Source organism: Hemiscyllium ocellatum, chromosome 2 (genome assembly GCF_020745735.1).
Source record: "Hemiscyllium ocellatum isolate sHemOce1 chromosome 2, sHemOce1.pat.X.cur, whole genome shotgun sequence".
Classification (NCBI taxonomy): domain Eukaryota; kingdom Metazoa; phylum Chordata; class Chondrichthyes; order Orectolobiformes; family Hemiscylliidae; genus Hemiscyllium; species Hemiscyllium ocellatum.
In genome coordinates, this window is record NC_083402.1 from 64,894,795 (window position 1) to 64,922,544 (window position 27,750).

The 27,750-nt window shown below is 40.5% G+C and overlaps 1 protein-coding gene across 1 annotated transcript in view; it reads left to right on the forward strand.

The window, feature by feature from the left end:
- fer (fer (fps/fes related) tyrosine kinase) overlaps window positions 1–27,750 on the forward strand; it is a 226,968-nt gene that overhangs the window by 119,291 nt on the left and 79,927 nt on the right. Inside the window, exon 10 of the mRNA XM_060837245.1 lies at window positions 20,428–20,520. Coding sequence (XP_060693228.1) covers window positions 20,428–20,520 — 93 coding nt within the window. The remainder of the gene's footprint in view (window positions 1–20,427; window positions 20,521–27,750) is intronic.

The following is a 27,750-nucleotide window of genomic DNA, read 5'->3' on the forward strand; positions in this document are numbered from 1 at the left end:
TGACATTTATTTTGTATACTTGGTCCTATATTTTGCTTACTTTTAGAGGGTCTATAAATGACTTGCTTCCTGAACTCCTCTTCATCTCCACATAAACCAATTCTTCAGCCTGATCTCCTGAACCAGGATTATCTCTTACTATTGCACCATTACAGGCTTTGGTGGAGTGCTATCTCTCTACTATTACTGAGTTTTAATGAAGAGTTGGACAGATATTTTTAAATGGTAATGGGTTGGAGGGATATGGGGGAAAAAGGCAAGAAAATGGGGATGAAGAGCATATCAGCTATGATCGAATGGTGGTGTACTCTTGATGGGCCAAATGGCTTGATTCTGCTCCTATATGTATGAACTTATGAACTTTCTATTCTCCCTTGAAGGTCAGATTCTCCTCAATATCCAGGACCTAAGTATTGTCATCGTGCAGTCACATTTCCAAAGTAGCCATCAGATCACATTTATTTATTTCAGTTTGTGCTACCAATTCATTTGTTTTGTTGTGAATGCGATGCACAAATGCAGCCTCTTTAGTTTTGCTTGATTTTGTTATTTTGTAAGATCTAGTTTTGATTGCAGGGCCATTCTTAGTTTTTTTCCCCCCCTTCTCTCTCTCCTTTCCTGCCATTCTCTAAACTTAATTTCCCATGTTACTGTTTTGCTGCCCTACCTCAGCTCTATGACTTGACTTTGATACATGGAACAAATCAAGCTTAGTGTTTCATCTAACTTTTTAAATCTAAAACTGACTATGATTTCCTAGTTAAGTGGTTTGCTGGAAAATCAATCCCAGTAAGTTTTAGGAATAGACATCCCAATGGTTCAGCTCCCTCATTACCTAGTGCTGGTGCCATTGATCCTAGAACTGGAACCAACATTTCCTGAACCAATCTTAGAGCTACCCATTGATTTCTTAGTCTTATTCACCGTAAGGCAATTCAGACTCTATTCAGGCCTTTGAGTCTTTTCTGCTGTTTAATATGATCATGCTTGGCCTCAATTCTATTTTCCTGCCTGCTCCCCATAACCTTGAATTCATTACTAATTTAAAAAATCTATCTTCTCTTCAAATTTACTCAGTTTACCAGCAACTACTATACTTTGAGGTAGTGAATTCCACAGATTTACAACACTTTTAGAGAAGTAATGTCTCTTTATCTCTGTTTAAAATCTGCTACCCCTTATCCCAAAACTTTCATTCTGCATTGCCCCACGCAAGGAAACATTGTCTCTATGTCTACTTTGTCGATCGTAATATCTTTTACACCTCAATTAGATTTCCTCTCACTGTTCTAAACTCTGGATAATATCGGCTAAAATTGCTCAATCCCTCTTCATAACAACACCATCTCATCTCTGATCAGTCTAGGTTACTTTTCCTCTCGCCAATATGCCTCTTTGTCTGCTATTTACTTTCCATACATCGGGTCATAGAGATGTACAGCATGAAAACAGACCCTTTGGTCTAACTTGTCCATGCTGACCTGGTGTCCTAAATAAATCTGGTCCCATTTGTCCAATATCCCTTTCAACCCTTCCTATTCACATACCAATCCAAATGCCTTTTAAATGTTGTAATTGTACCAGCCTCCACCACTTCCCCAGCAACTCATCCCATATGTACGTTATCCTCTGCATGAAAAGGTTACCCCTTAGGTCCCTTTTAAATCTTGCCCCTCTTACCTTAAACCTATGCCCTCTAGTGTTGGACTTGCCCACCACTGGGAAAATACCTTGTCTATTTTCCTGCCTCATGCCTCTCACAATTATATAAACCTCTATAAGGTCACCTGTCAGCCTCCAGCGCTTCAGGGAAAATTCAGCAGCAGTCTATTCAGCCTCTCCCTATAGTTCAAACACTGCAACCTTGTAAATCTTTTCTGAACCTTTTCAAGTTTCACAACATCCTTCCTATAGCAATGAGACCAAAATTGTGCACAGTATTCCAAAAGTGATCAAACCAATGTCCTATACAGCTGCAACATGACCTCCCAACTTCTGTACTAATGCATTGACCAATAAAGGAAAGCACACCAAATGCCTTTTTCACTGTCCTGTCTACCTGTGATTCCACTTCCAAGGAACTATGCACCTGCATGCCAAGGTCTCTTTATTCAGCAACACTCCCCAGGGCCTTACCATTAAGTGTATAACTTCTGCCCTGATTTGCCTTTCCAAAACGCAGCACCTCACTTTTATCTAAATTAAACTCCATCTGCCAATCCTCAACCCATTGGCCCATTTGATGAAGATCCTGTTGTAGTCTGAGGTAACCTTCGCTGTTTAATATGCCTCCAATTTTGGTGTCATCTGCAAACTTGCTAAGTATACCTCCTACGTTCACATCCAAATCATCTATATAAATGACAAAAAGCTTCGATCTTTGTGACAGATCTCCAGTCTGGAAAGCAACTCTCCACCATCACCCTCTGTCTCCCACCTTTGAGCCAGTTCTGTATCCAAATGGCTAGTTCTTCCCGTATTTCGTGTGATCTGATTTTGTGCTGGCTCAATTTGTAGATATTTTTAACCAACCTGTTCAGACATGTTATGACGCATCTCCGAGGTAGGTGGGACTTGAATCTCAACCTGCTGGCCCAGTGCCAGGAACACCAAGACTGTACCACAAGAATCCTCAAACTCAGTGTTGAACCAGGGACCTTGAGATCTTCAATCTAATGCTTTCCCAACGATCAACTGGATCAATTTGTATTCTTGATTTACAGTGCTATTATCACAGCTGCAAATGTGCCAATAGATGGCAGCAGCACGCTTATGAACTGTATGAGCATTTGTGAATTGTGACTGTTGGAATTTGTTCAGACTTTGGGTTGAACATCAAGGTAAAAAGAGTATGTTGTTTTTCTGGTTGCTAGTGCATTCCTGGGCCAGTCAGTGAAGCCTTGCCAAAAAAAAATGAGTGTTTTCATTCAAAATGTTCATCTTGTTTGGAGGGCCAGTTACAGACCAGGTAGACTCTACAAGATATTCCTACTGTTCTCATACTGGCTGAAGTCAGTATGAAGACCCTGCCTCCTCGCGCTTGTCTCCCACCTGGTTTAAGTTAAACTCACCATAAATCATCTCTTTCTAATGATAGTAATCAAATCCATTCCATCATTCAATGAGATCTTTGATAATTTTTTGATGACACTCAGTCAAATGCTGCGTTATAGTGTCAAGTGCAGTCAACTCACTTCACCATGGAATTCAAGTCTTTTGCCCACGTTTACTAATGCAAGATACAGGTGCAAAAGTAGGCAATTCAGCTCATTGAGTTTACTGTGCCCTTCAGTGAGATCATGGGTTTATCTGGTAACCCTTAACTCTACTTTCCTGCCTTTTCCCCATCACCTGGGATCCTGTAAACAAATAAAAACTGTGGATACTTGAAGTCAGAAACAAAAATAGAAATTGCTTGGAAAATTCAGCAAGTCTTGCAGTATCTGTGGAAAGAAAGTAATTTTAATGTTTTGGGTTCAGAATTGATCATAGCAAGGAAAAGGTTGGTATTTATGATAAAGGTAGGGTGGGGAAATGGGGAGGTAGAGATGGAGCCCAGAAAGAGAAACACAAGTGGACAAACAAAGGAAAATGTCAGTCAGCCTGGGAAAATGACTAGCTGCTAATGGGGACCATTAGTGGTTGATGATGGGTTGTTTGTGGTAGCAGCCCATATGTTGACAAGGCCTGGTGTTTGGGAGTTGGGGTAAGGGCAAGGGAGAAGGTGCTCAAACCCTGTAATGCGTTCAACAACTATAGAGTCCGGAGGTTGCAGGTTTCCCCGTGGAAAATGAGGTGCTGTTCTTCCAACTTGCGCTGAGCTTCACTGGAGCACTGCATCAAGCCTGAGTTAGAAATGTTGGCCAGATAACACAGTGGTATGTTGAAGTGACTGGCAACTGGATGCTCAGGTTCAGTTCTGGGGACGGAATGTAGTTGTTCTGCAAAGCAATCACCCAGACTGCGTTTGTCTCCCCAGAGTAAACCACATTGTGAGTAGTAAATACAGTGGACTAGACTGAGTGAAGTGCAAGTAAAGCATTACATCACTTGGTGCTTCTGGAACCTTGGATAGTGAGGAGGGACAAAGTAAACAGGAAGGTGTAACATCTTCTGCAATTGCATGGGAAAGTGTTCTGTGGGTATGGGGAGATGATGGGAGTGGACTAATGTAATGTACCAGAGGGAACAGTCCCTGCAGAAGGCTACCAAGGGAGGGGAGGGGTATATGTGTCTGCTGATGGCATCTCACTGCAAGTGGTGGAAATGGCGGCTAATGATCCTTTGCATATGAATGCTCATGTCATGGTAGGTGAGGACAAGGAGTGAGGAGAAAGTGAGGACTGCAGATGCTGGAGATTAGAGCTGAAAATGTGTTGCTGGAAAAGTGCAGCAGGTCAGGCAGCATCCAAGGAGCAGGAGAATCGACGTTTCGGGCATGAGCCCTTCTTCAGGCTCATGCCTGAAATGTCGATTCTTCTCCTTGGATACAGCCTGACCTGCTGTGCTTTTCCAGCAACACATTTACGGCAAGGACAAGGAGTGACCCAATTGTGTTGTGGGAGGGAAGAGAGTGGATGAGAGCCAAAGTGCGGAGATGGGTCAGGGCCCTGTCAACCACAGTGCTGGGGAATCCTTGGTTGAGGAAGAAGATGGACATTTCAGAGGCCCCTTTGTCAAAGTAACAGCATCGAAACAGATGCGATGAAGACACAGGAACTGGGAGAATATAGAACACAGAACAGTACAGCACAGTACAGGTCCTTCGGCCCTCAATGTTGGGTGACCATTTATCGTACACCAAGATCAGAGTAACCTACATACCCTTCATTGTGCTGTTTTCTGTGTGCGTATCCAAGAGTCGCTTAAATATCCCTAATGTATCTGACTCTAATACCACTGCTGGCAGTGCATTCCATGCACCTACCACTCTGAGCAAAGAACCTACCTCTGGCATCTGCCTTAAACCTTCCTCCAATTATCTTAAAATTATGCCCCCTCGTGATAGACATTTTTGCCATGTAAAAAGGTCTCTGGCTATCCACTCTATCTATGCGTCTCAACATCTTGTACACCTCTAGCAAGTGACTTCTCATCCTTCTTCGCTCCAGTGGTCCCTCAGCATTTCTTCATCAGATATGTCCTCTAGTCCAGGCAGCATCCTGTAAATCTCCTCTTCCCTCTCTCTAAACCGATCCCTGCGGAACACCACTGGTTACCGAGCTCTTTCCCATAATGTGGCGACCAGAACTGAAGACAATATTCCGTGTGGTCTAACCAGGGCTCTATAGAGTTGCATGATAATCTTGCGGCTCCTAAATTCAGTATTCCTGCTAATGAAAGCCAACATTCGATGCGCCTTCTTCATAGCCCTATCACCTTGGGTGGCAACTTTGAGGGATCGATGGACATGGACTCTAAGAAGCTGTACCTCCACACAGTCAAGATTCCTGCCTTTAACCCTGTAACTGCACTCAAATTTGACCTTCCAAAGTGAATCACTTATACCTTTCCAGGTTGAACTCCATCTGCCACTTTTCAGCCCAGTTCTGCATCCTGTCAATGTCCTGTTGCAATCTACAACAGCCTTCCACACTACCCACTGCTCCACCAACCTTCATGTCATCGCAAGTATACTAACTCACCGATCCACTTTCTCGTCCAAGTCACTTATAAAAATCACAAAGAGCAGAGGTCCCAGAACCGATCCCTGCGGAACACCACTGGTTACCGAGCTCCAGGCTGAATACATTCCATCTACTACCACCCTCTGTCTTCTATGTCTTTATATGAAGCAGTGTGTTAGGTATACTGAATGTAACTTTGGGAATCGATGGGTTTGTAGTGGATATTGGTGGCTAGCCTTTCCTTAGAATTGGAAGCAACTGTTGAGGAAGGGAAGAGAGGAGTCAGATGGACCAGATGAAAGTGAAAGCTGGATGGAAATTGGAGATGAAATAGATAAACTTTTGCAATTCTGAATGAACAAGGGAAGAAGCAACAATGGTGTCACCAATATACCAGAGAAAGAGTTGAAGGTGGGGTCTGAATAGGACTGGACTGAAACAGTTCCACCGTTGCAACACCTTTAGAAAGTTAGAGGAGAAGTTGTTCAAAATGAGGCTGAGCTTGACCAGAAGGGTGGTGGTGGATGGAAACTATTTGGGTCTTTTTTATCCAGGAAGAAGTGGACAGCCCGAGACCATTGAGATGTGGGATGGATGTGTAAATGGATTGTACCTTGATTCACTTATTGATTTAAAAATGCCTATCTCAGCTCTGAATATACTTGATAACCCAGCCTCAACAGTCTTCTGCGGTAAAGAATTCACAGACTCTGCCCTTTGAGAGAATAAATTCCTCCTCAGCTCTGCCCTAAATTGGTGACCACTTATTCAGATTATGACCTCAGGTTCACGGCACACTCACATGTGGAAACAACCTCTCCTCATCAATTGTATCAAGCCGCCAAGAATCTTGGATGTTTCAATAAAGTTTTGACTTTTTTTAAACTCCAATGAGTACAGGCCTAACCTACTCATCCTCCACTCTACAAACAGTCCCTCCATACCTGGAATCAACTTCGTGAACTTTCTCTGGACTGCCTCCAATGCCATTTTATCTTTTCTTAGAGAGAGATCAAAATTATTCATAGTTGCCCAGCAATGATTTCACTAGCACCTTGTTTGTTCTCTATCTTAATGAAAGAGGACAACATTTCCCAGAAGTGTTAATACCATGGGTTTTGAGAAGGAGGAATTAAGAAAAGTCAGTATTACTTTTAAAAAAAAAGATGCTGGAGAAATGAATGGGTTCAAAGGCTGCGAAACCTCAAAGTAACGATATGAAACGTAGAGTGCTCAGGAAAGTGGCTGTGGAGATATTGGATGCATTGATGGTCATCTTTGGAAATCCTATAGACACTGGAGCAGTAACTGCAGATTGAATGGTGGCCAATCTATTCCCACTATTTAAAAAGGGAGGGAGAGGGGAAAGAAGAGAATTTCACGCCACTTACCTGATACCAGAAGTGGACAAAATGCTGGAGTCAATTTAAAAAGATGTGCTAACAGAATGTGTAGAAACCATTAACAGGATTAGACAAAGTCAGCATCAATTTATTAAAGGAAAACCGTGCTTAACTAATCTATTGCAGTGAATGTACTGTATTTGGATTTCGAGAAGGGTTTGAGAAGGACCCGTGTAAGAGGTTAGTGGCATTGAGGGTAATGCACCGACATGGATAGAGCATTGATTGGTAGACCAGAAATATGGAGTGGAATTAAATGAGTCTTTGACTTTGTGCTAGACAGATCAGTGAGCTTTGCCCGAGCAGTTGGGAGACAGCACATCTGAAGTGAAGCGCAGCCTGATTATCTGTGCATGTTTCTGGGAATTTGGAGCATTGTGGGAATTCAGTACAGAAGGGAAGAGGTGCTCTTTGCTTTTTTTGGTTCATAGTTTGTAAGGTCTTTTTAACAGGCCCAGGTTTGGGGGGGCCCAACACAAATCAAAGTGATATCACAAGGAAACCGTAAGTTCACTGGTTGTTTAGAGCTGCTAACTATGTATTATAAATTGCTTTCAGGTGAACAGGCCAAATGTTTTACAGATTAAAAAAGCTAAATCTACCTGTAAAGTCTAACACTCCGTAGCAGTTATTTGGAATTCAGTTGGTAAATGTCTAAGTTTGGATTCACTCTCTCATCAAGTTCCAGACAAACAATAGCCTCAAATAAATTGTTCATCATTGGTTGTACTCAAGTTCTGAAAATGCAGTGGTCTCAGGAGATTGAAGGGCTTAATTTTAGTTCATTCAAAAAGCATTTGTTTCCAAAGAGTTAAAATTGGGCGCTGGGCTTCAGTTTGCAAGATACTGAGTCTTCACAATGAAGGAAAAATGCACTTCTGAACAGGTGAAATATGGTTATTTGCTGCAAACTTGAATAAAGTAAGGGGAAGAATTAACAGCAAATCAGAAAAGGGCAAAAAAAATTGTGAAAAATCATTTTTCGCAATTCCATTTCGAAACTTTTTCAGGGGAGAATATCTTGAAATGAGTCGTGATTCCACTAAGCAGTGTAATCCAACAATTAGATTTTACCTTTTGGGGCCAATGGGAACGTGAACAGGAGTATTGGGTGCTTAATTTGTCAATACTGCATATATTTCTATTTGCATGATTGGTATTTGCGATGATCTTCGGTTGTCGAATATGAGGCTGTTTTCATCTGCTGTGAGCACCTTCTCCACACGGTACTTATACTGGCTTATATTTAGCCCTTGTGGCTGAGAAGTTATACAACCAACCAAAAAGCTTGTCTTGTAATTCTGTTAAATGCTTCAAATCTGGAATTGAAATGCAAGCATATTTCTTTATATTTGAAAACCTAGAATTTATTAACTAAGTTAAATATGGAGAGTTTTAATTTGTTACTGTAGCCCTGAAAGAGTCAATTTTTCAAATTAAACAAAATGTAGATGCAGGAAATGTACACTCAGGTATTATATTGGAAAAACTCACCATCTGTGGAAAGAGAAACTGAGTTAATGCTTGAAGTTGAAAATATCTATTGTTTGGAATGGGTTGGACTCCTGGATTTGATAGAAGACTTACTGTGTTGAAATGCTTCAACTTCCTGTTTTAATGTAGGTTCTCAATGCCCAAAATAGAGCTACCAACTCTAGTTAGAGACAAGTTTGTTCATGGGACATTCTGACCAGATAATATCTGATCTTGTGATATTATTAGATACGGAATTCAATTCCCTAGACCCCCATCTTTTGGAACTCTTTGATGAAACCTGACGAAAATCAGTGATATAGTCTGACAACATTGCCACCAGAACATGATACAATAGCTCATCAAGAGATGACTCTTGGTGTCTGACTTATGTTTCGGTTTGTAGCAATACTCAGAAAAGAATGTATAGTTTAAGACTGACCAGTACCAAACAGGCCTGCGTTCTAAGTGCAGCAATCAGGTCTAAGTGCAGCAATTCTTGGATGATATGCCGGTTGAACTGACAAGTAATAACTGCTATACTTGCCACGTGAGTGACAGGCACTGACCATCATCAAGAAGGGAGATTCTAAGCATCACCCGTGACATTCAATGGCATCACAATCACTGAATCCCTTATTGTCAACACTCTGGTGGTTAGCATTGACCAGTAACTGAACTGGACTAGTCACAATTGCATGCTTTCTGATTCTCCAAAGCGTGTCCATCATTTGAAGGCACAATGGGTGAGTTTAGCACCATGACACTCAGGAAGCACAAGTCTATCCAGAACAAAGCAGCCTACTTGATTGGTAGCACTTCCATACACATTCAACTTCTCCATTATTGAGTTGTAGCAGTAGTGTATACTATATACACGATGCACAGCAGAATTTCATGATGGCTCCTCTGACAGCTTCTTCCAAACTCATGACCACTATCATCTAGAAGGTAAAGTGCAGCAGATACATGAAAACATCACCACTTACAAGTTCCTGTCCAAGCCACGCACCATCTTGGAAATATATTTTTGTTTCTTCAATGTCACTGGATTAACTTCCTGAAATTAAACTCTTTGTATGACATTGTGAATGTATCTATGCCACATGAAATGTGCAAGAAGTCAACTTACCACCATCTTCTCATTGGTAAGTGGAGATAGGCAATAAGTGCTGACCCATCTAGTACTCACACTCTGTAAATGAATTATAAATAAAGTTCAGAGAGCACTGTTCCTATCTCATTGAATTGGCCAAGGGCCTACACTTGCCTCTGATCACAGCTCTATATGCTAACTTTAATTCTTTCAGTGTCAGTTGTACATATCCAGAAAAACAACAGCAAGATAACTTGCACAAATCCAGCAAAGAACTCTAGTTCTGATGATGGTATTCCGCAGCCCCCTCAATTCCACTTTTCCAGGCTTATCCCTACTGTTAACAGTCTTGGTCCCAAGCTGTGGTGTTTGAGGGAGTTGGTAAAAGTGGAGCATTGCATTTTTAAGTTCCGAGCTCTCACCTCCCAAGCTTTGAATGACAGTGCTGAAGAAAGGGACCTCTGATTTCAGGGTGAGCCCAGTTATTCTAGAAGGTTGGGAATAGAAGCTTTAATCTAGCCTCCTCCCATTTTACTACTCGTAACCCAATTGCAATAACCCACTAATGTGGTAAGTTTGCTCGCTGAGCTGGAAAGTTTGTTTTCAGACGTTTTGTAACCATGCTAGGCACCATCATCAGTGAGCCTCTGGTGAAGCTGTGGTCCCGCTTTCTATTTGTGTTTTGGTCTCTTAAGGTGGGTGATATTGTTTGCGGTTCTTTTTCTCAGAGGTTGGTAAATGGGGTCCAAATTGATGTGTCTATTAATAGAGTTCCGGTTTGAATGCCAGGCTTCTAGGAATTCCTGTGCGTGTCTCTGTTTAACCTGTCCTAGGATGGATGAGTTGTCCCAATTAAAATAGTGTCCTCCTTTATCTGTATGTAAGGATCCTAGTGATAGTGGGTCATGACTTTTGGTGACTAGTTAGTGTTTGTGTATACTGGTGGCTAGTTTTCTGCCTGTTTGTCCGATGTAGTGTCTCTAACAGTTCTTGCATGGTATTTTGCTAATGATATTCGTTTGTTGTTTGTATAAAGTCCTTAAGGTTCATCAGCCACTGTTTAAGTGTGTTGGTAGGTTTGTAGGCTACCAAGATGCCAAGAGATGTCTTTGAGATATGGTAATGTGGCTAGAGTTTCTGGGTGCATTGTGTCTGCTGGTTAAGGTTTGTTGTTTAGGAATCAACAGACTGTGTTTATTGGGTACCTGTTCCTCTTGAATATACTGTATAAGTGTTTTCTTCTGTTGCTCGTGGTTCTTGGGTGCTGCGATGTATTGTGGCCCATTTAAATACTATACTGATGCAGCTCCATTTGGGTGTTGGGACGATTGAACGTAGAACAATACATCGCAGAACAGGCCCTTCAGCCCTCGATGTTGCGCTGACCTGTGAACTAATCTAAGCCCATCCCCCAACACGATCCCATCATCATCCATGTGCTTATGCAAGGATTGTTTAAATCTCCCTAATGTGGCTGAGGTAATTACATTGGCAGGCAGGACATTCCACCCCCTTACCACTCTCTGAGTAAAGAACCTGCCTTTGACATCTGTCTTAAATCTATCACCCTCAATTTGCAGTTATGCCCCCTCGTTCAAGCTGACATCATCATCCTAGGAAAAAGACTTTCACCATCTACCCTGTCTAATCCTCTGATCGTCTTGCATGTCTCTATCAAATCCTCTCTTAGCCTCCTTCTCTCCAATGAAAACAGACCCAAGTCTCTCAGTCTTACCTCATAAGAGTTTCCCTACAGGTCAGGCAACATCCTGGTAAATCTCCTCTGTACCTTTTCTAATACTTACACATCCTTCCTGTAATGGGGCGACCAGAACTGTACACAATAATCCAAGTGCGGCCGCATTAGCATTTTGTGTAATTGCATCATGACATTACGGCTCCGGAACACAATCCCTCTACCAATAAAACCTAACACAACATATGCTGCCTTAACAGCAGTATCAACCTGGGTGGCAATTTTCAGGCATCTATGTACATGGACTCCAAGATTCCTCTGCACATCCGCACTACCAAGAGTCTTTCCATTGACCCAGTATTCTGCCTTCCTGTTATTCTTCCCAAAGTGGATCTCCTCACATTTATCTACATTGAACCCCATTTGCCACCTCTCAGCCTAATATTGCACTTTATCCAAGTCCCCCTGCAACCTGCAACATTCTTCCACACTGTCCACTACTCTACTGACCTTAGTGTCATCTGCAAGCTTACTGCCTGTATCCAAGTCATTTATAAAAATGACAAACAGCAGTGGTCCTGAAACAGATCTTTATGGCACACCACTCGTAACCGGACTCCAGGCTGAATACTTTCCATCAACCACCACTCACTGCCTTCTTTCAGAAAGCCAGTTTCTAATTCAAACTGCTAAATCACCCTCAATCCCATGCCTCTGCATTTTCTCCAACAGCCTTACATGTGGAACCTTATCAAAGGCTTTACTGAAGTCCACGTCAACTGCCCTACCCTCACTTACATGCTTGGTCACCTTCTCAGAAAAGTCATTGAGGTTTATGAGACACGATGTGCCCTTGATGAAACCATGTTGCCTACCTGAAATCCATTTGTTGCTGCGATATGATTAAAATCCCATCTCTCATAATCCTTTCCAAAACTTTTCCTGCAACAGAAGTAAGGCTCACTGGTCTGTAATTACCTGGGTAATCTCTACTGCCTTTCTTGAACAAGGGCACAACTTTTGCAATCCTCCTGTCCTCTAGTATTAAACCTGCAGACAATGATGATTCAAACCCATGGGTTCCACCATCTACCACCTAGCTTCCCAGAAAATCCTCTGATAAATCCCATCCAGTCCAGAGGACTTATTTACTTTCACTCCTTCTTGAATTGATAACACCTCTTCTTCCTAACCTCGCTCTTTTCTCGTCTAATGTCTCGAATCTCATTCTTCTCCTCTACAATATTCCCCTTTTCCTTTTGTGCTTGCTTCTGTTGTTAAACATTTGTTTTGTGTGTGTTGCACTGCTGTAGATACTGGGCTCAAGTTCTCCATTAGCTGTTTTTCCACTGTGATATCTAGGAAGGGGAGTCTGTTGTTGTTCTCCTCTTTTGTGAATTTTATGCCAGTAAGGATATTGTTATGATGTTATAAGTTTTCTTTAAATTGAGTTAAATTTATTGTCACGTGTACTGAGGCACAGTGAAAAGCTTTGTCTTGCGAGCAAATACAGACAGATCACATAGATAAGTAAATAATAGGTAAACAGCGGCAAAAACAAAAACACAGGTATAGGTGAATGTTAAGAGTTTGAGAGTCCATTCAGTATTCTAACAACAGTAGGGTAGAAACTGCTATGAAACCAGCTGGTGCATGCGTTCAGGCTTCTGTCCCTTCTCCCCAATGGTAGCGCTTGTAGAAAAACATCGTCAGGGTGGGATGCATTTTTGAGAATGCTGGCAGTCTTTCCTTGACAGCGGGCCTGGTCAATGGATTCCATAGATGGGAGATCAGCCTTTGTGATTGTCCGGGCTGAGTTCACCACTCTCTGTAACTGTCTCTGATCTTGAATGATGCAGTTGCCATTCAAGGTAGAAGTAGACAAATCCAGACAAATTGCTCTCGATGGCACCCCTATAAAAGTTGACAAAGGTATTCACCGTCTTGCCAAATTTCCTCAGCTGCCTGAGGAAGAAGAGATGTTGTTGGGCCTTTGTAACCAGTGCGTCCACATGAAGAGTCCAAGAAAGCTTGTTGTGGATGACCACTCCCAGGAGCTTAACACTCTCCACTCGTTCCACCTCTGTGCTGTTAATGTGTAGGGGGGCATGAGTAACATCCTGCCGAAAGTCCATAATGAGTTCCTGAATTTTGCCAACATTGAGAGCTAGGTTGTTCTCAGTGCATCATTCTTCAAGGTCTTTCACCTCCTGTCTGTAGTCTGTTTCATTGCCATCTGAGATTTGACCACGTATGGCGGTGACATCAGCAAACTTGTAAATGACATTAGTCTGGTATTTGGCGTCGCAGTCATGGGTATACAATGAGTACAGTAGGGGGCTCAGGATCCACCTCTGGGCGGCTCTGGTGTTGAATGTTAGTGAGGATGAAATATTGTCCCCAATCTTCACTGATTGTAGCCTGTGGGTCAGGAAACTAAGGGTCCGGTTGCAGAGAGTGGGGTTAGTCCAAGATCACTAAGTTTAGTAATCAGTCTCAAGGGGATAATAGTGTTGAAGGCTGAACTGTAACCAATGAGTAGGATTCTTATGTAGCTGTTCTTGGTGTCAAGATGTTCTAGAGAGGAGTGAAGGGCAAGATTTGTTCTGTTTTGTGATGACAAACGTGTCATCCAAGTAGCGGACCCAAATTTTGGGTTGGGTAGTGGGGAGGGCTGTTGGTTTGAGTCTCTGCATATCTGCTTCTGCTAAGAAACCTGATATTGGTGATCCCATCGGTGTTCTGTTGATTTTATCGGATTTCACAATGAACACATACAATAGCATAGTAATTTATTGTTACTTGTATTTATGAAAATACAATAAAATGTATATAAATCACCATAATCAGGCAACATTTTCATTACATAATTTTGTGTGAATTATTTCTTTTTATAATTTAAGACAAGTTTCATTTTTTGTTCCATCCACGGTTTCTTGATTTGTTAAGTGGCTATGGGATGCTGCTTTACTCCGCAACTGCCAAAACTGTCCCTCAGGCCCCAACAGCAAGGAGGAAGCTTGCTGAAGCAGCCCCTGCCTCTGCAAACTGGATTCAGAATGCTGCAGCATTCTGGAAAGGCAGGTGGAGAGCAGCTTGAATGGAAGTTTTCAAAGTCATGAGAAGACCAGACAGCAGAGTTAAGAAGAAATCATTGACATTGGTGGTGGTGTCAAGGCCAGAAACACTAATTTAAGATGATTAGCAAAAGAAGCAACAGTGTATGAGAAAAAACATTTTTAAATAGCAAGTGTTTCAGGTCTGCAATGCACTGCCTGAGTATACAGTTGAGGCAAATTCAGTTATAGCATGCAAAAACAAAATGCATAAGTACTTGAAGAGGAAGAAATTGCCTAACTATGAGTTAAGAAGGGCTAACTGACCTGTCCTTGCAGAGAACTGGTGTGTTCACAGTGAGCTGAGCAGTGTTTTTCTATGACATAGTCATTCATGGATTCTATAATTTTAGTTACTAAAAATGTTATAGTGTTCTTTGAAATATTAATCCAAAGCCAAATCTGGACATTACACCAATAGTACATGAGGGAATAAGTACTGCACACAAAAGATTTTTTTTTCCTCGAGAGGGCAACTAACTGGAGTTCTTCAAAGTTTGGGAGAAGATTTGTAGCTCAGGTGCTTGTTGTTGTGGTTCTGTTCGCCGAGCTGGGAATTTGTGTTGCAGACGTTTCGTCCCCTGTCTAGATGACATCCTCAGTGCTTGGGAGCCTCCTGTGAAGCGCTTCTGTGATCTTTCCTCCGACATTTGTAGTGGTTTGAATGTGCCGCTTCCGGTTGTCAGTTCCAGCTGTCCGTTGCAGTGGTCGGTATATTGGGTCCAGGTCGATGTGCTTATTGATTGAATCTGTGGATGAGTGTCTTGCCTCTAGGAATTCCCTGGCTGTTCTTTGTTTGACTTGTCCTATAATAATACTGTTGTCCCAGTCGAATTCATGTTGCTTGTCATCTGCGTGTGTGGCTACTAAGGATAGCTGGTTGTGTCGTTTCGTGGCTAGTTGGTGTTCATGAATGCGGATCGTTAGCTGTCTTCCTGTTTGTCCTATGTAGTGTTTTGTGCAGTCCTTGCCTGGGATTTTGTACACTACATTGGTTTTGCTCATGCTGGGTATCAGGTCCTTCGTTCTGGTGAGTTGTCTGAGAGTGGCTGTTGGTTTGTGTGCTGTTATGAGTCCTAATGGTCGCAGTAGTCTGGCTGTCAGTTCGGAAATGCTCTTGATGTATGGTAGTGTGGCTAGTCCTTTGGGTTGCAGCATGTCCTTGTTCTGTTGTCTTTCCCTTAGGCATCTGTTGATGAAATTGCGTGGGTATCCGTTTTTGGCGAATACATTTTATAGGTGTTCTTCTTCGTCTTTTTGCAGTTCTGGTGTACTGCAATGTGTTGTGGCACTTTTGAATAGTGTCTTGATGCAACTTCTTTTGTGTGTGATGGGGTGGTTGCTTTCATAGTTCAGGATTTGGTCTGTGTGTGTGGCTTTCCTGTATACCTTTCTGCTGAATTCTCCATTAGGTGTTCTCTGTACCATCACGTCTAGGAATGGAAGTTGGTTGTCCTTTTCTTCCTCTCTCATGAATCGGACTCCTGTGAGTGTGGCGTTGATGATCCGGTGTGTGTTCTCTATTTCTGTGTTTTTAATGATTACAAAGGTATCATCCACATATCTGACCCGGAGTTTGGGTTGAATTTGCATTAAGACTGTTTGTTCTAATCTTTGCATTACCGCTTCTGTACCGTTCACCTCTATCGACAAAACCCTAGCCAGAGAAACAATAGCCAACCTGCTGGACATACAGAACAGACAACAGGGCGTTGAACCTATCAACAAAGACGGCATACTCAAACTACTGGACCTGTGCCTCACACATTTCACATTCAACAACCAAATATATGAACAAATCAACGGCACACCCATGGGCTCACCCATCTCTGGACTCATAGCAGAAGCGGTAATGCAAATATTTGCAAAGAGGTGCAGCAAGACCTAGACAAGATCTAGGCTTGTCTGACAGTAGCAAGTAACATTCAGAAGTCATACACCACCAAGTTATAGTCCAACAGACTTATTTGAAATCACAAGCTTTCAGAGTGTTCTTCCTTCATCAGGTGAGTCTATCCATCATCCTTTGACATTCACTGGAATTATCATTACTGAATCCCCCACTGGCAATAAGATGGGAAGTTACCATTGACCAGCAAGTGAACTGCACTGACCATCTAAATACTGTGACTCCAAGTGCAGGTCAGAGGCTCGGAATCCTGTCACAAATAACTCACCTCTTGATTCCCCATAGTCTGCCATCGACAAGCACAGTCAGGAATATGATTGAATACTCATCACATGCTCCAACAGCACTTTGAGCTTGACACCATTCAGGATAATGCAGCTCAGAATGTTTTTGTTAACACAAATTCTTGTTTATACCTATGCCTACAGGGATCTTACTGACACTGCTCGTCTCTAAGCTGTATAAGGTTCACTCCATACAAAATTAAAAGAAACTTTCTACTTGGAGAATGGAAGTATCATTTAAACCTTAATGTCTAAAAATTTAAATTTTCTCTCACAGTTCCTTCAGTGTTGCTGAATCAAAATGCTGGAGTTTCCTCTTAAATAACATTGAGAGTGCAGCGATATCAAATAGACAGCAGCAGCTTTCCACCACCTTCTCCAGGACAATAGGGATGGCTGATAAATGTTTGTCCAATCAGTGAAGATGACATTCCATGAATGAATTAAGAACATAATTCTCTCTTTCAATCATTTAGCTTATTTTCTATGTATGTTGTCACTTTCCCTTTTTATTCTAAGGATTTCAACTTCGCTGATACGTTTATTATATGGTACTCTATCAGATGCTTTTTGCAGTCAATGTCCACTGCGTTAACTATTATTCTCACCAATCTTGTTAGTGCCTCATCAAAACAATTCAATCAAGTTAATTACATGCATTTTGTTTTCAACAGATTCATGCGGGATTTTCTTAATTAATCATAACATGTCAAATTGACTGAGCAGTTTTTCCTGGATTCGTATGTCTTGAAAATCTTCCCACCAGAGATTTGTTATGACCTGCTGGGGTAACATGGCATTAATTGGATCCCACTATTCCTGTATGTTTCACAGTAGACTGTAATGGAAAATTAACATTTATTATGAAATCCATAAAAGCATAGACAGACAAAGAAGCAAGGACCTGACTTTGCAAAGAATTGCAGATCTTGCAAAGTGTTGTAGACAGACAGAAAAAATATAAGCAGATGTACAAAGACAAGCTACCATATCAGCAGTCAAGGAATGAGAAAAACAACTCCATGTGGAAAAGAGCTCAAATGTTCCCAACTCTTGGCCTTGAGGTATGATAAGGATAAGCGAAGTTTAGTATAAAGAGAGTATGCGAAAGTTGTTATGCTCCCCTTACATGAGGCGTTTTGCCAAATGTATTGGGTCGACCCTGCAGAGTACGAAACAAACTTTTTCTTACTAGCATTTGATTCGAATCGTTTTAATTTCTACGACAAGCCACATAGCCCCGCTTTACCTGACTTTCAGGCCTAAGTTGCTAGCATGGACCTAGTTTCTGTACAAACTAAGAGTTATTATTTATTACAAATAATTAGACTGTATTTGCATGAAAAGAGATGCATAATTGGCATATAACACTCCCTTATAAGTGCACACATGTGCACAGATACAATAACAAAACAGTGGGAAAAGACATTATTGATGGAGGTAAAAAATCTGGAATATCAGTTCAGTTGTCTTAGCTTGCTTGGCCCACTGTTTCAATGATTCTTCAGCTGTCCAGATCTCTTGTTCAAATGTCTTTCTCTGGATGCTTCCATTGGTTTGTAAGAAGTACAGAGTCGCTGATGCACTTGGAAACTGTCTCTGATTTATCAATTTGAAAGTCACAGCTTCTAGCTGTTGTTGAAGAAAAGGTAACCAGTTTTGTTGTCGTATCAACTAGGTTTAGACTGCAGAGGCCAGGCAGCATCTGAGCCCAGAGAAGATCTGCATGCTTCTTTTCAAACAGCTTTTTATGATGTATCTCATAGATATCAAGTTACAGGTTGTTCTGTTATAATGCATGTTTCGTCAACACAAATTCACTGTAATGTGATTGAAAAATTATGGACGCTGTTTCTTCAGCACGAACTTTTAAAATGTGTGTTGGCTGTCATGTGATTATAGTACCAACACTTTTAGCACTGTTTCTAAAGCATGGTTTTTCTATAACGCGAGGTTGCACAAGAATGCAACCATTGCATTTTGGAAGAACTGAGTGTACTTGCCTTTAATAGCATGTAGCCTGCTTACAAGACACTTTTTTAAAACAGCTCTTTCTCATTTCAATCAACAGTTTTTCTAAAAACACAAAAATATGAAGACACTGTCTTTACATTCAAACTGATTAAGTTGAAAATGTTGAGTTTGTTCTTGCATCTTTTTAAAATGAGAAATCCAGGAATTATACTGTATTTTCCAAACATTTGTCATGGCCCCCTTATCTAATGTGTATATGTATATGACTGTTACTAAACCTACATAATATCTATCCTTACTTCTCACACCACACTTGGATGGAGCTGCCTTGGAATTCCCCACCAGCCTTGAAGTGGTTCTCAGTAATATCTCAGCTTTGATGAGAAAATAATGGATGGGCCTAATGCAGGTTTCAGTCCTGAAAATTATCCAGGCTGTGTCAGATCACCCTGGAGGGTAAGGTGTCTCAGAAATTTGAGCAACAGATGAAGCTAGCCATTTCACTCCTTACTTAGGGGAAAAAAATTGAGTGCTACTGTCCACTAACAAGATGATTCCATCAAGCCGAAACAAAATTCTGCCTGTTGCAAAAATGGGTCATCTAGTATATGGATTTCAGTGCTGGTGTGATGCTAGGTATGTCAGCTATATGTCTCAACAACAGGTGGATCATATCAAACAACAAGTTCCTTCAGAAGTTCACAGCTAAACGTACTCAAGTGGCCTGTGTTTGCAGAACATGGAATCAAATCTGCTGTTGAATACAGAATAGACATCACTTGCTTAACAATTCAAATTGTGTGAAGGGTTATACTAAAACAGCCAGTTGAAGATTGTGTATCAGGTTTGCAGTGTGGCTCAGTTACAGGTGCCAGACACTGCACATAGTTACCATGCACGGCCCTGTCCTTGGCCAAGAGCAAGAGGATGTCCATGCATTGCATCTATGTCAACTGAACATAAGTTTGGGAGCAGACATTCCCTTGTGCAGTTCTGACGACAGTGCCTTGACCCATCAGATTTGGAGATGCCGGTGTTGGACTGGGGTGTAGAAAGTTAAAAATCACACAACACCAGGTTATAGTCCAAAGGGTTTAATTGGAAGCACTAGCTTTCGGAGCAGTGCTCCGAAGCTAGTGCTTCCAATTAAACCTGTTAGACTATAACCTAGTATTGTGTGATTTTTAACTTTGTACACCCCAGTCCAATATCGGCATCTCCAAATCATTGACCCATCAGAGTCCACCTGCCTACCAATCATCACCCTCTTCTCATCAGTTTAAATTTTTGTTCTCTTTTTGAGATTTGATTTTTTTTTCTACTTCTGCCTTGACGATTGCAAGACCTTATAGAGATCTATAAAGTCATGCGGACATGGATAGCGTGAGTAGCCAAGGCCTTTTCCCAGAGTAGAGAAGTCCAAACTAGAGGGCATAAGTTTAAGTGAGAAGTCAAAGATTGAAAAGGGACCTGAGGAGCAGTTTTTTTCATGCAAAGGATGGTGCATGTATAGAACGAGGAGAGAGGAGATGGTGGAAGTGGGTACAATTTGAACAATAAAAAGGCATCTGGGTGAGTACATGAATAGGAAAGGTTCAGAGGGATATGGGCTAAATGCTGGCCATTGGTACTAGATCAGTTTAGAATATCTGGTCAGCGTGGATAAGTTGAACTAAAGGTCTGTTTCCATGCTGTGTAACATATGACTCTACACAATGAATAGGTTTTGAAAGAACCTCCTGTTCTCTCAGGAGTGGTAACCAAATTAAATCCTAATCAGGTTTTCATAGTACACTATTTTACATGAATGGAATTCATTTTCTGAGAGTTTTTTGCATTTTCTTTTCAGGACAAAGGAAAAGACAAGGTTTCAAAATTCGACTCCATTCGACACTCCATTGCTGGAATGATAAGATCACCAAAAAATTATTTGACTTCATCTGTAAGTTAATGGTATTTTCAAGTGGTTTTAGTGGTCATACTATTTTGGTAAATCATGTGTGGGTAGTTTGATTGAATAACTTTACCAGTTCACAAACCTTACATTATCCTTTTGCTGTATTCTCTGTACATTTCTTGCATTTTCATTAAATCGATTCTCGGGATGTGAATGGACATTACTGGAATGGTTGTAATTTTCTGCTCTGTTGCTTAGACTGGTTGGTGTTGATAATGGAGTTTCTTTGACTGTTGTAGTGCATGTGAGATTTATCCATCTAGGTTTCCTGTGTGTCAGTGAACAACTTAGATGTCAACAAAAATTTGTAAACATTGCAAATATTTAATTCATTCTTTGACAGTGGTTGGCTTTTTACTTGCAGATTTATTTACAGATAAGTTATTACTAATGAACTGCCTTTCTTTAATTTGACCTCAGCTTTTCTGGAATATTCCTCAATATTTCTGAATAACACTACCATTATCTTACTGTAAAATTCTTAACTAATTGTTCGAACAAAGTTTTTTTTTCACTTTACATTAGCATGTATAGGTATATTGGGAAGAATATATATATTAAAATTTCAAGAATTAGTTTATCCTGATGATTTTCTTAAATAGAATTTCACAGTAGCAGTGGATACTTGAGGGGATATTGTCTGTTTTCACAAAGAAATATTGTAAGGGAAGGACCACTATCCATGGTTAACTAAATAAGTTAAGGAAGGCATCAAACTAAAGGAAAAAGCATATAATTGGCCAAATATGAGTGACTGGTCAGATGTTTGATCAAAATATGAAGAACAGCAGAGAAGGACTGCAAGGTTAATTGAACAATCAGAAGATGAGAGGAAGGTAGCCAGAAGATAAAATGGAGATGAAGAGTTTCTGCATATATCTATAAGTGAAAAGGTTAAGTAAAGTGACTTCAGATATGATTTAAAAAGTTGGAACTTTTCCCCAGAGAAGAGTGGTCTAGGAGGAGATAAGATAGAAGTTTTCAAATCATGCATCTGCACAAAATAACATAGAACTTTGAAAATAAGAGCAGGTGCAGGCTATTCAGCCCTTTGAGCTTGCTCCGCCATTCAATATGATCATAGCTGATCTTAAAATTCAGTACCCTTCTCCCCATACCCTCAGTAGCTTTCTTTCATTACCCTTTGATCCCTTTAGCCAAAAAAAGGCTCTCTAACTCCTCTTTGAAAACTTTCAGCATTTTGGCCTCAACTGCTGTTTGTGGCTGTTTTGGCCTCAACTGCATTCTGTGCAGAGAATTCCACAGAAAGGCTCACCTTTCTGAGTGAGGTCTTAAATTGCTGACGCCAAATGGACTACTGAAGTTTTCACCTTTGTGTCTGGACTCCCCTGAGTGTTGGGAACATCCTGCATTTATCCTGTTTAGTCCTTTTTGAAAGTTAAAGTTTCTCTGAGATCCCTCTTCATTCTTCTAAATTCCACTGATTATAGTCCTAACCAATTCAGTTTTTCTTCATAAGTTAGTCCTGCCGTCCCTGGGATCAGTCTGGTAAACCTTGGTTGCACTCCCTCCACACATGCATTCCATAGGATGAAACTGTTCCCATTCTTAATATTGAGAACCAGAGGCACAATTTTAAAGTGTAAGAGAAGCAAATGTGAGACAAGAAGAAATCTTTTCATGCAGCAATAATTAGGATCTGGAATGCATTAACTGAAAGTCAAACGGAGGCAAGTTCAGTTGAGGAATTCACGCGATGTTAAAAGATTATTTCATTCAAAACAAATGTACAGTATGATGGATGAAAGGAAGGAGATTGTCATTAAGCTTAAATGCTTATTGAGTTGGTATTAACTTGGCCCCTCGAGCTTGCTCTGCTACCAGTTAGAATGGTGGCTGACCAACTTTCATCACATCCTCTTTCCTGCCCTGTCTCCATAACCCATGATTTCTCTACTGATCAAGAATGTATCCATCTCAGCCTTCAATACAGACAAGATCTCTGCCCCCATAGCCGTCTGTGGCAAGTAGTTCCAAAGATTCCCACATCCCAGAGAAGAAATTCTTCCTCATCTCAGTGGTAAATTGATGTTCCTTTAATACTGAGACAATGTCCACTGATCCTAGGCTCTCCCAACAGGGGAAACGTTCTCTCATCATTTATTCTGCCAAGCCCCTTTTGACTTCTATATGCTTCAATTTGGTCACATCTCATTCTTCTAAACTCCAGTGAGTAGAGTGCCAATTGTTTAGACATTGTTCATAAGGCAATTTCTCTTTGCCAGGGATCATTCTAGTGAATGTTCTCTGAACTGTCTCTAATGTCACAATATATTTCCTTAAATAAAGGGACCAAAACTGCTCACAGTACTCCAGATGTGGTCTCACCAGCACCTTGTATAGTTGCAGTAAAACTTCCCCGCTCTCATACTTCAACCCCCTTGAATTAAAGGCCAACATTCCATTAGCCTTCCTCATTACCTGCTGCTCCTGTATACTAGCTTTCTGTGTTTTGTGCATAAAAACCCCCAAGTCCCCTTTGTGTTGCAGCTCTTTGCAGCTTTTCTCTGTTGAACTAATACTGTTCTTTTGTTTTCTTTTTAAACATTAACATTTTCATTGTTTTCCCCCACATTACATTCCATTTGCCAACTTGTTGCCGACTTACTTAACCTATCAATGCCTCTCTGTAAACTGTTTATAGTTTCTGGCAATCTGCCTTTCTATCCATGTTTGTTTTATGTGCAAATTTGGCTACAGTATATTTCTTCCTCCTCCTTCCTCCCAGGCATTAATATGTATTGTCTTCGTACTGACCTCTGTGGAACCCTACTGGTGACAAGTTGCCAACCTGGAAAAGAACCCTTATCCCTACTTGCTGTTTCCTGCTCAATAGCCAATTCATTATCCATGCTGGTATGCTAACTGCAACACCATGGGCACTATCTTATAGCTTAACCTTTTGTGAGGTGTCTAGTTGTCCTAAAGTTACTCCCTTTGGCCTCCCTCCCTTTTTGAATTGGAGTTTTCAAATTTTCCAGTACGTCTCCAGAATCCAAGGATGTTTGGAAAATTACACCAGTGTGTATAGCTACTTCTTTACTGGTTGATTTATCTCTTTGATTTGTGTGCTATGTTCCTTCCTATTACATTCTGTTTATTACTTCCTGTACCTCTTTCTCTTTTCCATTGTCTGTACTCTTTGATTTACGACATTTTCCCAAGTTTGATTCCTTGCTCCCGCTATTTAGTAAATACAAATGTGAAGTTTCAATTGATAATTTAAGTAAATGCTTTGATAATTTTGAAGAAAACAAATAACTAATGTAATAATAGAGAAGTACTTTACATGGTGCAATAACTAGTAGTGGTTTGCTTCTACTTTGGGATAATTTGACATAAAACTGATTTTTAGTTTAAACTAGTCTACTAAGCTCTTCAGAATCTGACATTCTTACCTCATCTTGTCCATATGTGACTCCAGACTCCCTGAAAGTAGCAGACATTGCCTTGTGTACCATTCAAAGTATTAAATCCAGCATTAAGTATGCACTGGAAACAACAAAGGCATGCCATGCAACGTTTTCCTTCTATTTATCATGGAAACTGTACCAATATTCAATATACATTCAAAAATGTTAAATATACTCCTGTATCATCATTTATAGTGAATGTCTCACCCTCCTCCATCCCCACCCCGGCAATGTCTTGTGCCACAACAACATGACAATTCCAGCAGAAGTGACAGTAGAGTAGTCTGCACTGAAGAAGATAAGGCCCTGAAGATCCTCATCCCTAACTGTGGACCCAAAGTAATTTTGTAGTTTCTGGTCAGACATGGAAAAAGAAACTTGCTGACCATCTACTATAGCCCTCCTTCAGCTGATGAATCTGTAAGGAGCATTTTGAAAAAAGCCGTGCGGACAACAAAGGCACAGAATTTGCTTTTGGTGGAGGACTCCAATGTCTGTCACCTAGAATTGTTGGCTGGCATCATTACTAACTGAAATGGTTGATTTCTGAAGGTCATTACTGTCAGACTCGCTCCATGATCTGTGGTGAGAGAAACAAGTCACAAAATCCTACCGTACCTCATCCTTGTCATCTCCTTTTCAAAAATATATCTGTCCAAGGTAATATTGACATTATCAGTATAGTTCATGTGGAGGGTAGTCCTGTTGGCTGGAGACACAATTTTGTGTGACAATATCACTTGCTGCAAAATGGGAAAAATTTGGAACAGATCCAGCAGTTCCAAACTGAGGTGTTTTGTGTCATCAGCTGCAGCAGACTTGTATATCACCACAATTTGTAACGTGATGACACAAGATATTTCTTGCTCTGCTGTAACCAACAAACCAGAAGATCAACCCTGACTCATTGAAGAGCTTTGAAAAGCATACCAGGAACAGCATGTAGACATACCTAAAGATGATGTAACAAGGTAGTGAAGCAACAGACCTGCCCAACAGCTGTAGCAACAGATTACAGAATTAGTGGATTAGATAGAAGTTGCATAGCTTCTGCCACATGCATTTGTGAATGATCGTAAACAATTGAACAGTTACCTGGAGGAGAAGACTCTCACACGTGCCCATCCTCAATGATGGAAAGCCCAGCATGGCAGTAGAAATAAAGGCTGAAGCATTTGCTACTATCTATAGCCAGAAATGCCAAGTGGATGATCCATCTTGTCCTCTTCCTGGAGTCCCAGTATCATAACAAGCAGTCTTCAGCAAATTTGGTTTATTCCATGCAGTTTGAAGGCTGAAGGCATTATATATTAAAGACTGTTGGCTCATAACTTCCAAATAAGTGTACTGCCAAGCTTTTTCAATCGAGCCCCAATATTGGTATCTACTTGATAATGTTGAAAGTTGCTTAGGTATAGAGCTGTCCATATTAAAAAAAAAACAAATTCAACCCTGATCCAGCTCAATTATTAGTTGAATGATGGAAGGAGTCATCAAGAGTGCCATCGAATGACTCTTGCATATCAAGATAGAGTGCTGTTATCTTATTGCTAATTGTGGAATATTTGTAGTGTTTATGGTTGCAAAATCAAAGTTGGGGAATAAATATTCCTGGGCATATTATATGGAATATTATGGAAATAGAGAAAACTTGGCAGAAGAGGAATGGTCTCCCTGAAAGCAAAGCATGATGAGGACATCAGTGCTAAAGGTTTGGACTTCAGAAATTTATGGAGTAGAATAATTGTGGGTAACAATTAGGAAGGCCAAGAGTTGGAAAACCCAATGAGAGTAATATATTGGGTGCCTAATAATAATTATATTGTTGGACTGACCACTAAACAACAAACCAATCAGCGTTTGTTTCCAATGCCAGTATAATTGTGGGGCCTTAACTTTCGGTGATAGGAACATTCAAATTGGCAAAGGTGCCCCAGGAGGTGAAATTATTGAACATTTTTGTGGTAGTTTCTTGGAGCAAATATTGTGGAACCAACTTGGAATGAAACTATTTTAGACTAAACGATTTTATTGTTATGAGGAAGGGTTACTTGACAACATCATAGTTTAAAATCTACTGGGAAGTAATGGTCTTCATACCATTGAATTCCATGTCAAGCTGGAAATGACAAATTCCATCACAAAGAAAAATATTAAACTTAAAACCAGTTATATAGATTTGCATAGATAACTGCCTAAGGTTGTTTTAAAAATGTCTCGATAATTGAACAGTGGGAAGCGTTTAAAGAAACAATTCATTGTTCAACAAAAATAGGTTCAATTAAAAAACAAGAAAAAGCAAGAAAGACCCAACTGTTGCTCGATCAGTAAAAATAGTATTCGATTAAACAAATAAGTTTTAAAATGTTGGAAAGAACTGTAACAAGTCTGAGGATGAGTCATCAAGATGTTGATAAAAAGGGGAAAAAAATAGAATGAGAATAAACGAGGCAGAAATGGAATACCAGATTATGAAGGTTTTTTTAAGCAGACAATTCAGAACGGGAGTAGTCAAAGTCAGTAGTGGTTTCTTAGAAAGGGAGACAGAAGAAATTATTGTGGACAGTGAGAAATAATCCCAGAGGAAACTCCCTATTGTTATGATATATGTAAGGACCAGAAACATTTCTTTTAGAATCTGCCAGCCCAGATTTTAGTGGAAGGATGAAGCCACAATAATTTAATGGTTTAAATGAAAATATTTTTTCTGCATAAAAATCAAAGAACATGAAAACAATACATGCACTCGTCTTAAACAGCTACATTAAAGATAATAAAAGTAAAATGGTCTCTGTTAATTTCAATTTAAACTGAACTTTGATGAGATGGATCAGGGTTGAATTTGTTTTTTTTTAATATCGACAGCTCTATACCTGAGCAACTTTCAGCATTATCAGCTAGATACCAATATTGGGGCTCGATTGAAAAAGCTTGGCAGTACACTAGTTCCAGCAGGGGTGGCAGAGGCAGGCATGATGGTGTCACTTAAGATGTTTCTAGACAGATACATGAATGGCAGGGAGCAGAGGGCTACAGATCCTTAGAAAATAGGCAACAGGTTTAGATAGAGGATCTGGATCTGGACCTGGAGGAGAAGACTCCTCCTCAATGATGGGAGAGCCCAGCATGACAGTAGAAATAAAAGGCTGAAGCATTTGCTACTATCTATAGCCAGAAATGTCAAGTGGTTGATCCATCTTGTCCTCTTCCTGGAGTCCCAGTATCATAACAAGCAGTCTTCAGAAAATTTGGTTTATTCCATGCAGTTTGAAGGCTGAAGGTATTATATATTAAAGTCTGTTGGCTCATAACTGCATGTAATCACATGTCCCCTTTTGCTTGATGTTTCTGTTGAATGGCTTTAACTTCAAAACGTTACTTTGACAGTGATTTCAAGAGAGTTCTTGAGAAGATAAGAGTGAATCACTTTTGTGATTTTTTTTTCCCCCTGCAATTCATGTGTTGTAGTTGTATGCACAGTGCTATCAGGAAAGGAAATCCTTATTTTTGAATCAGTGACCATGAAAGCATAGCGGAAAGTTTTCAAAAGATGATGTAGTGAAAATCTGTTGTCACATTGAGAAGTTAGACCATGTGAACTCACTCATGGACGCTTGATCCTCTGAAGAAGCGGGAACATTTAAGAAAAGGGACCTGAGATGGGTATGGGGGTAATGCAGTTGGAGCTAAGAGAGAAATAGGTACACTTAGGCTTGCCTGAGTGAGAATTCAGGTCAGTCCAGGGATGTCAGAACTTTTGGTGATTGTCGTGTTGTTCCAA